Below are 16219 nucleotides of genomic sequence, written 5' to 3'. Positions count from 1 at the left end.
TTTCGCATTGGACAGCATATCTTTACCGCACGAATATGACCTCACTCTCTTAATATTTACTCGCGTTCGCGCGGGTCACTTCACGTGAGTTGAAATCCCGATGCGGGCTGAGGAAAAAGCAGCAGAAATGAAAACACAAAGGAGGATCACGAATGAAGTTGGCGGACTCACAGTCGTGTTAAAGCTTCATTCTTCTGGAACAGAAGTTCGGGAATTTGTGTCAGACGATTTCTGTTGAGACGACTGAAACACACACACACAGTATTGAATACAACTATACAAATAACCATAGTTTTGTGAGGTGGCTCTTCTTGCCCACCATGCCAGGGCATCACAGCAGCTTTAATTACTATTTTTTTTTCTCCCCACTTCAGTCAACTTAGCACTGTGTTGTGTATTAGTGTGTACTGTAGTTATTTTGTGCCCACTCACAGTCGTTCCAGATCCTTCAACTCATCCAAAGCGCCTCGCTCCACCTCTCGTATTTGGTTTTCCATGAGGTGACTGGCACGCGCGCAGACACACACAAAATTTTAAATATCGTAATATCCTCCCCCTCTCCAAAAAAAAAAAAAAGGCATGAACAATGCAGACAGAATTCCACGGAGGAGCAAGAGAGGGCAACTCACAGCACTCGCAGATGCTTCAGGCCGGAAAAGTCCGACTTGGTGATGACGGTCAGGTTGTTCCCATTCAAATCCCTGCGACACAAAAACGTCCTTTGAAAACAGTAAACGTGCGTATATTTGCGCACACATGCAAGCAGACAAATTAGAACAAATATTGCGAATCACACACAAACTCAGTGGTGGCTTCACTTGGTTCACCAGCTCATGACATCCTCTTGGGCTTATTCTGTATGAAACATTCGTTCGCCTTTTCAGGGTCAGTAACAGCCGCGTCGTATGCGTTCTTCCGATGCTCTTGTGGCGGAGGTAAGATGAGCCCAATGAGTGCGTCCCGGTCAGTGTGTGTGCACTTGTGTGTTACCTTAAGTTGTCCTGTAGTGACCATGATGATGATAGCCATATTTACCTCAGAACTTTTAGTTCTTGTCTAGTACTGTGGAACGTAAAGGTTCTAAGTCAGACTCCCATCAAAAGGTTCCAGAACCTTTGGAAACGTGTTACTTTACGTCACAGTTTTCTTTTAGTCAAACCACCCCAAGAAGAAAAAAAAATGTGCGAGGACCATTCAAAAATATAAAACACATTGACAGGAATTAACAACGGTGCCAAATATGTGTGATGAAAAACAAATTATTAACAATTGCACATGTAAATAAAAACAGATTTCAAAAAAATCTGAAGAAAAAACAAAACAAGCCCTTGTTCCGGCTCTCAAACACTGTGCGCGTGTTTGCCGACTCTGCCAAACTTACGGCCTGCTCAACCATCAACCAAAAAAAAAACCCCAAACAAAATAAAAAGGGGTTCCAAAATGCGACTCTCAACGCTAATAATTAGCATGTGAACTGCGTTTTCCATTGTTTTCTAGCATTAAGATAGCAAGGGCTTTCTTTTAACATTTTTTTTCCCCCTTACATTTTTTGAAAATTTCCCTTTCATAATTTTGCTGCTGTAAATTGGGGATCTTTCCATTGTGAGAGAAATAAAGGTTTTCTTATCTTGTCTTTCTTTTTTGGGGGGGGGGCGGTTGTTCACAGATGCACAAAATGCAACTCTCTTGATTTCGTTTTGTTTGAGAGGAAACTGCCACTGGGAGCGGCGAAAACAATTCCCCATTCCTCAAAGTGGCACTTTCTTCCCCGCATCATTTTCCCGATGGAAACGTCCTCCCGCAGTGACCCGCGAAGGAGAAGCTGGAGGGAGGAGGGACAGGATAATGTGTGTGCTAGCATCAATTATTCACACGCATACACACTTGGAGTGCTTCCTTATTTATATACCCTGACGTCATCATTTCTGCTGCAAATAGCCGATGTGGGACTTTGTGGCTATGTTGGGATTTTCAGATGGTGGACATCTACTGTCGTTAGGGATAAGTGAATGAGTTACTGATAATGAACTGTGAATCATTCACTCAGAAGTCACCGTTTTTTATTCGGTGAACTATGTCGTCCACTCTACAGTGCCGCTTTGAAAAAGGAGTGTATTTTTTTTCTCCTCTGCGAAGAACGACTAATATTTCTGTGCCTTATTCGGAAGCTGGCATGTCTCCACATATACCGTAAATTCCGGACTACAGACCGCACCTGATTAAGAGCCGCATGCTCAGATTTATGAAGAAAAATCCATTTTATAATTATATGCGCCGCACCGTACTATAAACCGCTGGCCAATGAGTAGGCGGGGGTTTGCTTCTGCGTCCCCGCCGCCGTGGAGCGCCTCCGGGCGAGGCGGCTGACGCGGTCCGCCGCAGAAAAAAAAAAATGCAAAATTTCTTAAGGTTAAAATAATCTCCATACTTTTATGAGCATGATAAATGCATTTGCACAACGAAATTACGCTGAAACACAAAATAAGAGGCCAGACAAAGAGAGATCTTGATGCGCATTTGCGTAATTACGAGGAGAAATACTGCAGCCCACTAGGCTTTAAATAGAATAATGCAAATCATATAAATGGGAAAAGATATGATCACCGTTGGCAGCTTTAGGCCCGATGCTGCGCGCGCGGCTCAAAACACAAGTAAAATGTGTTCTCTCGTAGCCCTTTGTTTTCAGTATGACGGGGAGTCACCTGTTTTAATTACAGTCCGAGTGAGAGGCAAATCAAATGTCAGAGGGTCTTCGTCCATATTTATTATTTCATCTGGGCTGATGGAATTCTCCGCTATCTTTGTTTGTGTGAATGTGCGGAACGAAGCAAGTTTGTCCTCGTAATTGGGAGGGAGCTGCTGGCACAACGTCGTGCGTGCCCTAATAGACAGGCTTTCCCGTTTCATGAATCGATAACACCACGACGGCCCACCTTTAAAAGCTTTGGTTGTCTTTTTACACTGGCTCAGTTCTTCTTGCCGGAGCCTCCACCTTCGCACCATCGACTCGTCTATGCCAAGATTACGGGCAGCAGCTTGATTTCCTTCTTTAACTGCCAGAGTGACCGCTTTTCGTTTAAAAGCTGCATCATATGCTTTTCGTTTGGTATTCTCCGTGTTGATCAGGGTTAGAAGAAAGACTGAAATAAGGAAGTTGTGATTACCGGTAATCGTACAATTTCATTGGACCCCTGTGTACTACTCCTTCATTTTATTGGTCGACTGTTGCCGGGTAACACATTTTTCCTCAGCTACGGCATAGAGCGGAAGTTGTGATTAGTCATACAATCTCATTGGACCTCAGTGAAAGACTCATTCATTTAATTGGTCCATGTTTTTCCCGCGATGGAAAAAAAAAACATTAAAAAGCCGCTTCATATCACACACCGCAGTGTTGAAAGTGGGGGAAAAAAAGTAGCGACTTGTAATCCGGAATTTTCGGTATTTGTATTATACTGCCCCCAGTGGCCAAGGTAGGCGCACCAGGAGGAGCAACACAATAACCATTGAAGCGAAGCAAAAATGGGGCAGAAGTGTTACACTTAGATTCTTTTGAATGATGATTTGTGGGTGATGCAAAAATTGACACCCATTAAAATGCATTTGGGGGTGGTGGGGCATTTTGCAGATGGGACCACCCCCCTTCCAGGATGATCAGGCTGCAGTGGAGGCCAAGTAGGCAGACATTTAACAGAATATGGTGGTCTCCAAAGTTAGTCAGAATCAAGCAATCTATCCACACATGTGAATTTGCGGGTGCCGAACCGCGGGTGTGTGGGGTTCAATTGTATATTTAATAATATCCAAATTACCTCCCCACACCGCGACCATTCGGCCACCACGCTCAACTTTTTCTCAATCTCACACTTCCACGTGCACTGTGCGTTACTCACAGCCTTTCCGCTCCCCTGGGAATGTTTCTGGGCACGGCGTGGATCCCGAGGCCGTGGCAGTCCACCGTGCTCCCCAGGCAGCTGCAAGGAGCCGGGCACGCCTGCGCGCCGCCCCGGCCGCCCGCCGCCATCACCAGCGGCAGCAGAAGCAAGAGGGACGCCCGCCCGCATCCTCTTGACCTCTCGCCGTCGCCGCTCGTCCCAGCAGGCATCCCGCTTAGAGATGCAGGAGCGCCGCTTCCTCCAGGAAGTGGCTGCACAAGGAAGGAGTTGAGCTCGGACCGCCCAGGTAGGGCAGGACAACCAGAAGCAGACACCGAGTGTGCTTGGGTTTGAGCGCTCCGTGCCGACTGTTCTTCTTCCTCCTTGCTTCGGCTTCCCCTCATTGAGTCATTGTGCGCGCAGACGCCAGCCACTTGGGGGTGTGTGTGTGTGTGGGGGGGGGGGGGGGGGGTAGTCCCTCACTCCCTCTATACACACACAACCGCGTCGAGCAATCATCCATCAAAAGCTTTTACAAATAACAGCAATGAGACTCCGCCCCAGTAGCTCCCCAAACTCCATTCTATTCAGCCTCTCTCTCTCCCTGCTCTACTGTAGGTCTATTCCCTATCCCACCACCACCAAGAGGAAGGGGCGGGGGAGTCAGCATGAACACGATGCGGGGGGGGGATAGTAATTACGCCAAAGCATCCGAGTGAGCAGCTCAGGGGAAAACACAAGGGCAGTTTCGCGAATTTATCATCACAGTAATTCTCGATTTTCAAGCCCACTTTTTCATGGCGAGTCCTCAAAATCATGCTGGGATCGGACACTTCAAAATAAAATGGTTGACTTCATGGTCAATTTTGGGCAAGGGTACTTGAGACTTTTTCGTGCATGGTGTTATGATGAACACGTCCGCCCAGACTCGTGTCGATCAGTAAAATTGGCGTCAGGGGTAAATTTATTTCCGACTTTCCAAAATGGCCGACTTCCCGTTGAAGCTAGAACATGGGTCATTGAGTTTTCTCTGCGTCTTGATTTGATAGACAAGTCTGCCCAATTTGTGACATTTGGCGAAACTCACGCATTTTTTGGTGGGGTGGGGGGGGGCTGAATTTTCATGAGATGTTTGAAACCAAAATGGCTGACTTCCCATTCAATGTCAGGCATGACTTTGGTGCATCATGTTATGATTGACTTGTCTACCCAATTTTGTGTGGTTTGTAAACTGGTGTCAGGGGCTTATTTTAAACTTTCCAAACCAATTTAAGGTGTTTCTGGTGATTTTAATTGCAGAATATGTTGAAGGACATTTGCAATATAAAACAGTGAGGGTGAGGCGCTGAGTCAATAAAACGAAGCAAAAACATTCCAACAGACGCAAAGTGACGCCTTGATAAAGTGCAATATTATGAAATATAACAGCCTACCTTGGACGGGACTGCACTAGCAAAAATAAGTACCCCTCCCCACATGCTGGCCTCCTTTTCCTGCTCTCAGAATATCAAAAATAGCTGCGCCGGGTGGTGTCGTTAAGTGGCTACAACTTCTGACATCGGATCGCAAACCTTTCCTGCACATAAATCTAAAGTGGTATCTGTAAAGTTGAAAGAATGGAAAGGTAAAGCAAGTTTCACATTTGTTCATATCTTTGTTGGGGGTAAAAAAAACCAATAACAAACTAACAGCGTATAAGTAACCTGTATTTGTATAACCCCAAAATATGCTACTTAGACATTTTAGTATCTGCCTGTGACTGTCTAGAGTTGGAAAAAAAACGCAGGATTTAAAAAAAATGTACATTCATGGTTTAGGTTTGGGAAGAAAAGGGGGGAAAAAAACAGTAAAACCGAGTAGCGTTGCCATGGCCACCTCTGCTGGAAGCTTGACTCTGGTGGGAGGGGGCGCAAGGTCAGTCGGAACTGATGCCCCCTCCGCCGCACCCGAAAGAAAAAAAAACCCCTCCAGAGTGACAGCAAACAAATTGCCCACAGGCCGAGTATGGCCACTTCTTTTGTGAGCCGCCACAGGGGAGTCAGGAGGGAGGCGGAGGCACTTCTTGCTGCGTAAAGTCTCTAACAAACAGTAGCTAGAGATCATCCCTTCCTGTACAACAGCCGTTCATAAAAAATACAGTCATGCACAGCTCAGGATTTTTTCTCCTGGTGCTAAAGGGCGGGGGGCGCTTGACCGATAAGTAGGGAGCTGATAAATTTTATGAATACTGGATAAATAAAATGCTGTGATGTGTGGGGGGAGGGTGGGGGTGGGGGCTATCCAGATTTCTGATTGGGCGATAGTAGCCCCAAGCTTCAGTGAAGTGCCATCCTTGAATCTAACTAAAGGAGGCTAAACTAACTGTCTGTTACACCTTTACCGCACGGAAGTTTCCCTTTCGAAACGGTCGTCTAGGCTAAACTAGCTGGCGGTCGTTCCTTCCTGACTCCTTCAGCAACAACAGTTCACAAAGGCTAAGCTAGTGAGCAATCGCCTGATCTTTCTAGTCTATTTTGGCCCACAAATATTTTAAGACAATTTGAATTTTTTATATAATATATACATGAAACATGAAGCGTCTTCTCCAAATAATGACACCATTTAAGATCATTCGCGAAGTCATCGCCAGGGCGAGGGCAGATCTGGCGGAAACATGTCGCCTTCTGGCGGACAACAACGAGCATTGCAGCAGCGCTTGACAAAGGGATATGCTGATTGGATGCCGATGAGTTGTGACAAAATAAAGAAAACAAGCGTTTGTATGAAAAGTTTTAATCCATATGTGGACGATGGCAAGTGAATGTTATTTTGCTCTAAAGCTAGACAAAAGCCCCCCTCCCCCCAAAAAATAATAATAATAATAATCAAGCATTCGACATCACATATGCCTAAACGGTCCTTTCTCTCGTCAAGTGCACTGTCGTACACAGCGTAGACATTCCACATTTACAAAATTACACAATAACAAGACCTCAACGTTAAAAAAAACATTCACAAGTAAACATTAAGTTTATGAATGAATTTTGCTGAATTAGCTATTTGTGAAAAGGAAGGTCATTTACACGTTCCACACGCACACATTAGCACAACCTGCATATACCTTTCCTCAACCCACAAGCTGTTTGAAAATTAACCGATACCCTACGAGCACACACCTTGTCCTCACTAGTCGAACAAGAACAATTAGCGCAGCTTTGCATCACTATTAATGTCATGATTGTATTAGTGTGTAGTAGTTGGTTTACTTGTGCTCTAAATTGTCTGTGTACTAGTACATTCTTTGTTCTTACTAATAGATGATGCTGTGCAATAGTAGAATGATTAGTAGACAATAGTAAACCACTAAATTACACCGGTAATGATACAACTCATCCAGTTTTGCCTCATTAGTGACTCGTGCGCTCTCGTCATTCTAATAGTATGGAGCAATGTGAGAGTAGTGGAAAGCAGCGGTGAAAAGAAAAAAATAACACAACTGATTCATTCTACAAGTGCTCAGAAGTACCAGAGAGTAGTATAAAGCATAGCAAATTGAAAACTACATTACAAGTAAGATGGCCGCTCTATTAGAGTGCCATAAGTCATTCCACTAGTGGGACGAATTGTCTTCTTTGTGAAGACAAAGAGTGTACTCGAAAATGGACAATTTAGAGCACTAGTAGGATACTGAATAAACATGTCGACACCTTTCCATAAACCCAATATGCCTGCCGCTGACATCATTCCACCCCTTTGGGGGTCAGGAAGTGCAAAGCACTCTGGGAAGTTTCCCCAAAGCCGTCCGATCACAGGCCCACGCTTTGACAGACAGCACCATGTGACTAATGCCTTCCTGCCTGAACAACATCCCCCCCTTCCATTTTACATGTTTAAAAAAAAAAAACTCCACCTCTTTGATAACTCTAACATCACTTCCTTCATTTAGCTAACCAAATGAGGAGAAACACACAACAAAAAGTGTAACAGAATAGTAATTCTAAATGTAAACAGTACACATACATCACTTCCATCGTCCTCGTAAACTGGGTTAAAGTGGACTTACAGTAGCTGCCTATCGTAAACAGGGAAATGTAAGCAAGGTTGACATGGCTGCAGTGTGTCAGTCATACACTGGCCACATCCCAAATACTAAATATTAAATGTGATATTGATTAGAAGTGATCATTACCAGTCAAGTCTCCCAGTCAGTCTGTCAAGGCTATCTTATCTAGCAGTCACCGCTGCATGTATGTTTGTGGCCATTTAGAAGCAGGATCATCCACGAATCGTATGCTGACTATCAGTCATTGATCAACACTACAGTCTATGAAGGCTAAGCAAGATAGCGGTCATCAATTTCCATTTGGTAGTGGTCATTAATAAGCAGTACGGTCCATAAAAGCTAAGCTCGATGGCGTATAAACAGTACAGTTTAGGAATGCTACGCTAGCTAGCCGGTCATCACTTGTTGTACAGAGGTGGTCATTTGTAAACAACAGAACAGTCGGTGAAGGCTGTGCTATCGAGTGATAATCGCGTCCTGTTTGATTGTTTATAAAACTATCCATCTTACAAATGCGAGGATAGCTAGTGATTCTTACTTCAGGTACAGAAGCGTTTGCCTACTAATTGGTAGTTTAAATAGGCTATGCTAGCTGGCGGTCAGCTCTTCCTGTAGAGTAGTGGTGGCCTATAACCGGCACAGTCGGCAAAGGATAAGCTACTTATCAGTCATATCTTCCTGTACGGTTGAAGTTGTTCATTCAAAGAACAGTTTTGTCTGTGCTATGCGAAATAGCAATATTCCTTTGTTGAACGATGGTCGTCAGTCAATGTGACAGCCCGTCTAGGCTACGCTAGGTAATAACCATAGACACCTGTTAAGCGGCGGCAGTTCATAAAACATTACGGCTTATGAATGCTTCCTGTACGGTAATGGCGGTTCATAAAGAGTACAATCTCAAAAGCTATGCTAGCTAGTAGTCCTCCCTTCTTGGATAGAATCGATTGATTTAGAATGGTTCCGCTTACAAATGCTACTATAACTCCATCAGCGTGAAGACGTCTCCTCGAAGACCAGGACGTGGTGGCGGCTTGGCCTCTAGAGCGAAATCTCCTGAGACGGAGAGAACAATCTGGCCACGGACGAAGGCGTGTCCTGATAAAAAATGGACACATTAGGCTGAAGCTCGCAAGTGTGTCATATGTGTGCGTATTTTTGATCTTGTCCATGGACTACCTTGGACACTTTTGCAGCTTTGTCCCTACTAAAGTCAAAGTCTGGATTTTTCAACACCAGCCCCGCCCCGCAGTGCCTGCCACCGTTCAGTGGAGTTTTCACCTACACACACGCACACACGCCGTCTTCTGAACATTGCCTGTCTTCAAAAGCCTCATCAGTTTTGGAACATGATTACATGATTGTGTACATGCTACATGCGTGATGTCGATGTTTTGCTGAATACGCTCTATGAGTGTCTCACCTGCTGCAGAATGGCATTCTCTTTGCCGCATTTGTGAGATACCCTGGCGACTGTGTCCGGCGTCAGCTGACCGGCACGAGCTTTACGCTGGGATCAGAAAGAAAAGAGTCATGTGGAAACACCACAATAAAATATTTGGGAAAATAATGTCCCAGATGAAAACACTGAGTGACAAAATGGGAACAAAAAGAGAACCAAAACATGCAAAACAAAATGACAAAAAAAAAAAAAAAAAAAAAAAGGTTTCTGCCGGATTTTTTTTTTTTTTTTACATTGTGCAGTGTCATACAAGTGTGAAAACGAATTGACAAAAGAGTCTCTTGGACTCTAAAGAGTCCACTCTACATTTCAGTGTAAACAGTTTCAGAACTTATTGTCAAACATGCAAAATGCATGAAGAAGCCAATCTCAGAATTCACTTCACAAGGTCTTTAAAAAAAAAACATCAAAGACTGAGTTACCTTGATGAGTCCTCCAAAGGAACGCGACCGCAGGCGCTTTTTGCTGGGATCATTGTGCGGACTTGTGGCTGAGGCCGCAGCTGTTTGTTTGACCATCTGCACATCAAGTAATTACAGTAATTAATACATTTATTACTGTATAATAAGATAAGAAAACCTTTATTAGTCTCGCAATGGAGAAATTCCCAATTCACAGCAGCAAAGTTATGAAAGGAAGAAGTAGAAGTATTCTTTTTTTTTTTATTTAAAAAAAACCGTGATACTCTACAATATACCCCCCCCCAAATGTTTTTTCTTTTAATCACAAATTGGTAAATTTGTGGGTGCCACTGTATTGGTAATAAGATAAGAAAACCTTTATTAGTCTCGCAATGGAGAAATTCCCAATTCACAGCAGCAAAGTTATGAAAGGAAGAAGTAGAAGAACAAAATATAGGAGCTGCTGGAAGGCAGCCACTCTCGCGGCGCCATTTTGAAGTCAAAATAACACAACACAACACATAGGACACAGACAGTTGTGCAATCTTCACCACTTTTCTGCATACAAGAATAGCGTAGGGAGCCAACCTGTCGGACCAGCTTCTTCTTCTTAGCCGAGTCGGGCATGTTATGGTGCACGTGCCTGAAGAGGTCCTGAAGCGCCTCTTCCGTGTACTGCTGAGCGGGTGATGGGCACTGATCTGGAGCAGCCTCAAACGCAACCGGGGCCGCCCGCCGCTTCAGGGGAGAAGCCGACTGCCGGCGGGGCGAGCCGTTCAGTGACAACAGGTCCAGGTCGTCCTGAAGGAGACATACATTAGCAGCCGAAAACATTCTCTCTCTCCCTTTTTAATTTAATTTTATTTTTTTTAGATACGTCAGATAAAAATGACAGCTGTGGGGCAAAGAGCCATGTTGTGAGTATATGACCAAAGGGTTTGCTATTGTCTAAACACGTGACTGACGTCTTTAGGCAATGACGTGAGTGTGTAAGTTAAGTAACACAAACGACTTTGTATTAATAATAATAAGAATAATATTATTATTATCATCATCAACATCATTAGAATGGCAAAGTAAGCAACCCTGGCTGTTAGTAGCTATATGATGTCAGGAGTTAATTTAAAATAAATGAATAAATACAATTTCCCTTTGACTGCTCCCTTGCAGGACATAAGTTGAAGGACCAACAACAAAACAGGCCAAATATCCAAGGAAAACAAAATACAAGTGATTTAAACCATACAGTAACAAACACGACCGCCACAAGATGGCGCCGAATTATACGTTTACCGGCTTTGTCCGGGCCATAAAAAAACGGCGACAAAGCGCTGCCTGGTGTGAACGGACATGGCTTATAAATGCGAATTGATGGGGAGGAGGGTTTTCATAAACAATATTTATCAATGCAAATAGGTCAAGCTTTGACTGACCTTGCTGCGCAAGGTGGCGGTCTTCATGAAGTGTGTCCGGGCATGTTCCCTCAGGTACACTGGCGCCTGACACACAAACAAGTCAATGGGTGCGAAAGTCAGCTAAATCTGACAAAAATCGCCACCTTTGGTACAAAGCTTTTTATTTATTTATTACGTCAACGGGCTGGACACAGCATGTAGCCCGTGCGTTTCTTGGGGTTTGTTTGATGTGTGTTTGTGTGTTAGTCACCTTGAAGAGTTTCTGTGAGTGTCTGATGAGGAAGGCCATGCTGTTGTTGAGTGTCTTCAGGTGGTCTTTCAGGTCGTTGGCTGTCATCTGCGGCAGGAAACACAAATACAAACTTTAAATAACAGGCCAAAAAAAAAAAAGTTGTTTAAAATTGCGAACCGGAAAAAAATAAAATTAAAATGAAAACAGACTCGGGCTCTGCCCCCCCCCACCCCCACCACAAAAAAAGCACTCAAATGTTGAACATTTGGCACAGAATTATAGAGAGTCACTAATATATTAACAGCCAATATACTAACAATCACATTACCTGTTGGTTGAGAATTCATGAGCAACCGACAGTAACACCGAGTGGCTTCACAACAAGCAGAGCAAGGCAAAATGTTTTGCATTTCGATTGGCGCGGCCCGCCAACAAAGTAGCATTTCTCGAAACGCCGCCTTCTCGATCGGTTGAATGCGCCGTCTTACGTGGCGCGGCCAGAGCACATGCGGAGCGAACATGAGCGCCAGGTTGAAGGCGGACATCTTGTTGGCGTCCTGCCGCTTTGCGGTGTGGTAGAGGAGGTCCAGCAGCAGCTTGAGCAGCGAGCGGTTGGCGGGGGGCAGCAGGAGGAGGAGGAGCTGGAGGGCCTCCGTCTGACGCTCCTTATTGGGCGCCGACGTCTTGTTGCCGTGCTCATCCAGCAACGTCATGTCTGGAAAGACAAAAGGACATCGGGTCCGCGTTGGGAATCTTACAAACCTTTCGGACGTGCGAACGCTTGCGTCTTCGCTGTATTTGGAATACTGGCGCAACTCCGGATTTGGAGTGTGCCCTAAGTGTCAAAGTCGTGTCCGAGTCCTACCGGCGATCCGGAGGTGGACGTGGAAGTGTCTGTGCGTGAGCAAGGGTTCAGGCAACTCCCCCAGGAAGGTCTTGAGCAGCGTGGCGGCGTCGTTGGGATGGAAGCCTGCGGACTGCAAGTCGACGTCGGCGCCGCTGGTCAGGAGCTCCTTCAGGGCCTGCTGCCGCACGCTGTTGCCGGGAACCCGGAACAGACCCTCCACGTGCAGATCTGGTCCCGGAGAGAGCAGGGGAAAACTCAGGCTTGCACCAAGGGGAACCAAAGGCGACGAGTTCAGCGGGACCGGTTGTGAGCAATACTCAGTAGAGTGGAACGTTATGAAGAAATGGTGGGGATAAAGTACGATGAAAAATAACACAGTCCTAGAATAACATGAAACAGAGCGGAAGAATCTGAAGACAAATAGTTGAAATAGGATCTCGTCTCTATTGTATTCAGAAAAAAAACCCAAATGTGATCTGGAATAACAGTTCGTAGAGAGGAACCTTGACAATAATTACCACTTTAAATGATGACCTCTGTCATATTTTCACGATTTTATATGAATATGTTTTTTTGCCGTCAACATTTCATCGGGATCCTGGCCACCCCTGCTAAAATCGGCTGCATCAGTAGTTGAACACATGATTCAAACGGAAAAGATGCCATGAGCATCTAGTTTACTTTAGGAAAACAGCAAATGACAGCTCCTGCCACCTACTGAGTGGATGTGCAATTACACATTATTTTAGTTGTAAAATTATACATTGTTTTTTCTTTTTTGGTTGTTTTTATTTTTATTTTTTTAAAGGACTGCATTACGTAGAATAAAGTAGCAGTAGATTTAACACTAGGCAAAAAATAATAATAATATTAATGGAGATTAAAGAGACCACCAGAATAAAACAGTCAACTTACTTTTACTGAGGAATTCAATGAGCCGGTATATGTGAGCCACAGCGCTCTCTGACAGCGCAGCCCCAAACATGGCACCTTTCTCTGAGAAAACAACAACAACAGTCACTCAAAACACTCTGTCCTAGATCCTACAGTACTCTCCTCCCGACTAGTGTGGGTGTTCCCAACGTCACATTTCATCAATTGGTAACAATTGCCATCAATAAGTAACCAAAACACTTGGTTGGCCACAAGCCAACCTTTGCGTTTGAGGAAGTTGAACGAGCGGAAGAATCCGGGGGTCTTGGGGCCCTCCTCGCCGAGGAGCTGGGAGAACTCGGCGCCGGGAAGGTCGATCAGGCGAGTGATGTTGCTCAACACAAGCTCCAGGAAGACGTCGGCGTTCTCGTGCCGGAGCTTCTCCACAAAAAAGTCCGGGTTGAAGATGACGGGCAGGCGGGTGACGGCGGCGGCTTGGGAGCCTCTCGGCGGTGACCCATCCCCATGGACCACCGTGTTGGAGTGCCTGGACATCACACACAGACTTGTTTACATTTACAAAGTGTTTTTATATTTTATATAAAGCATTTTAGTGGTTTAAAAACCAGGCACAGGGTTTTTTTCCCCCAAAGAAATATCCATTGTGGTTTCGGCCATCCATTATGGCATTGTCTGCTGGTCAGGCAGCATCTCGGCCCAGGACCGAAAGAGATTGGTCAGGAGGGCCAGTTCTGTCCTGGGCTCCTCCCTGGACACTCTGGAGGAGGTGGGCAACAGGAGGATGCTAGGTAACCTAAAAGCTATGATGGACAGTCCTTCCCACCCCCTCCAAGCCGCCCTGACAGCACTGGGTAGCTCTTTCAGCCAGAGACTGTTACACCCGCGCTGCAAGAAGGAGAGATACCGCCGCTCGTTCCTACGACTGCTGTCAGGCTGCTGAATAAAAAATAAAATTACGTGAAAAACAATTGTAAATAGCACAGCCACCTTATCTATATCTATATTTATATTGCACTCAATTGAACTGTGTGACATTATTTTTGCAAATGCAAACACTTTGTTTCCTTCTTTCTTCTTTCTACCCCCAATTTTGCTGCTGTAGACTGTAAATTTCCCCAGTGTGGGACAAATAAAGGATATCTTAATCTTAATTATAATCATTTTAAAAGGGGGACTGGTAGTTAAAACAAATAGCGATCAATATCTCAACATTTTTAATTTTGGTATTTCAGCAATAAAAAAGGAAATTGATCATTGACTTTTGCCGGCCACAAAAATGATGTGGTGGGGCAGATCTGGGCCCCGGGGCCTTGCATTTGACACCACTGGCTTACTGCCAAACTAAACGTTTTTATTTATGCATGAGCCTGATACTTTTGCATGAACTTTAGCCTGAAGTATGAGAGAAGGTCATCATTTGGAATATTTGCATAATTCATTTAATTCAATTCGATTCTGAGCCATTCAAATGTAAAATACTGTAGTGGGTGTCGGACGTGACGTACGGTCAACGCGTTTGACACTCACGTTGTTCAAAAATATATATATCAAATATGAATGTAAATGCGCAAAAGTCGTAAAAGTTATACGGATGGTAAACGGTCAACTCTTGATTGGGATCGATTTGATTTTTGGGACGGCTAGCGGCTAACGAACGAACACGAGTGACAGCAGCGGTCTGTCGAAGTGACAGTGGTTCGGATTTACCCGCTTTTACAGCTCCCCAGTTCTACGCTTCCGCTTTGGACCGCGTTAAAGTGGGATCCTCCACCAATGCTGCGCAAGAAAGTAACGGTGGAACGTGTCTTTACCTCGTATTTGCAGTGACTTGGTCGGCATCTTTACCGGCAGCCATGTTTAGTCCCTTCAAATCCGCCGCTATTTCCTACACTCCGCCCACCTTTCAGCCATTGGGCGGGTCGCGATTAAGGGCGTGGTGCAGGCTGGGTTAGGATAGTGCCATTTTGTGATTGGCCAGTTTAAATTTGCCAAAACAACAAACTTTCCTCATGTCAAAACTGAACCCACCAAACAAAAAAGGGAATACAACACGGGTTAACGGTGTAACGTTTTATTATCTGTACTTTTAATTTTTTTTTCATTACACTGTACTGATTTTTTCTCACTTTTGTTCCGCTAACAATTTATTATCTGCTCTCATCTCATTTGTTGTTTTCCAAAAAGCCACATATCACCAAATATTAAGCCGTTCTGTGATCTTGACAGGAAGAAAAAAAAAATCAGAAAATCAAGAAATTAACTGAATCAATATTTTTCTTATCTAATCTTTTCGCCATTATTCCAATTTATTTGACAGGGATGTATCCTGGATTTGTTTCGTTTGAGGGAGGGGCTTCATAAGGGGCACTGACTGCAGAACTATGGATCGAATGTTACATTCTATGCATGTACAAGTCTTGATCACGTGGCCAGACTGGGAAAAAAATGGTCATGCATCTCTGGTATTGTTCAGGGAGCCGGGGCAAAATGTGGAGGTGATCTAGCCCGCAGGATGTAGTTTGGGGACCACTGTTTTAGATGTTTTCCTCCTCCAACACACCGGATCAGATCTAGATTAAAATATATTTTGACAAACATGGAACAAATATCTAAAATTTGACAGATATAACTGTTCAATGGATTGCATGTGTTAGACTTTGATTGCTAACATTGCATGATCTGGAGCAGATCTGGATTAAAAACACGGTCCGACAATAAAATCTGACAACGCTTGACTGAGGTACGCAGAAACATCTTCAATGGACTCTAGGCCTTTACATTGCTTTCCAAATGTGTCATCGGGATCACATCCGGATGAAAGCACATTTTGAGAAACAGAACAGACGACATTTGGCAGAGGTAGAACATGTTCAATGGACTCTGACAATCTACATTCAGACTGCTTACAAATACTTTTTGACAGTTTGTTATTCCAAAAGTGTGCTTTGCGTTGAACAAAAAAGAAATGTAGACTCACTTTGGGGGTGGTGGGGAGAAAGACAAAGTAGGACACATTTGTTTATCTCATCTCTGTATTTTTTATTTTTTTTAACA

The 16219-nt window shown here is 44.3% G+C and overlaps 2 protein-coding genes across 5 annotated transcripts in view; both read right to left on the bottom strand.

Moving 5' to 3' along the window:
* The window catches only part of slit1b (slit homolog 1b (Drosophila)), a 33005-nt gene extending 28663 nt beyond the window's left edge, over positions 1-4342 (bottom strand). Inside the window, exons 1-4 of one of the 4 annotated variants that reach the window (XM_086119232.1) lie at positions 3894-4342; positions 630-701; positions 433-504; positions 172-243 (exon numbers count right to left, since the gene is read on the bottom strand). In XM_086119232.1, coding sequence (XP_085975358.1) covers positions 172-243; positions 433-504; positions 630-701; positions 3894-4279 — 602 coding nt within the window. In that variant the 5' untranslated portion in view covers positions 4280-4342. The remainder of the gene's footprint in view (positions 1-171; positions 244-432; positions 505-629; positions 702-3893) is intronic. The other 3 variants (XM_086119234.1, XM_086119233.1, XM_086119235.1) reach the window with 3 other exon arrangements.
* Positions 4343-6697: 2355 nt separating this feature from the next.
* arhgap19 (Rho GTPase activating protein 19) lies at positions 6698-15054 on the bottom strand. Its single transcript, XM_086120018.1, has 12 exons — positions 14977-15054; positions 13426-13691; positions 13187-13267; positions 12290-12499; positions 11913-12139; positions 11443-11529; positions 11211-11276; positions 10366-10578; positions 9799-9894; positions 9338-9424; positions 9094-9195; positions 6698-9012 (listed from the first exon to the last, which is right to left on the bottom strand). Exons 1-12 carry the CDS (start codon positions 15018-15020, stop codon positions 8956-8958), a joined length of 1536 nt encoding a protein of 511 aa, XP_085976144.1. The 5' UTR covers positions 15021-15054; the 3' UTR covers positions 6698-8955.
* Positions 15055-16219: the final 1165 nt, after the last annotated feature.

The sequence above is a fragment of the Hippocampus guttulatus genome, chromosome 9 (assembly GCF_054856545.1).
Source record: "Hippocampus guttulatus isolate MCC_2025c chromosome 9, RoL_Hgut_1.0, whole genome shotgun sequence".
Lineage (NCBI taxonomy): Eukaryota > Metazoa > Chordata > Actinopteri > Syngnathiformes > Syngnathidae > Hippocampus > Hippocampus guttulatus.
This window is presented reverse-complemented; position numbering and strand designations above follow the sequence as displayed.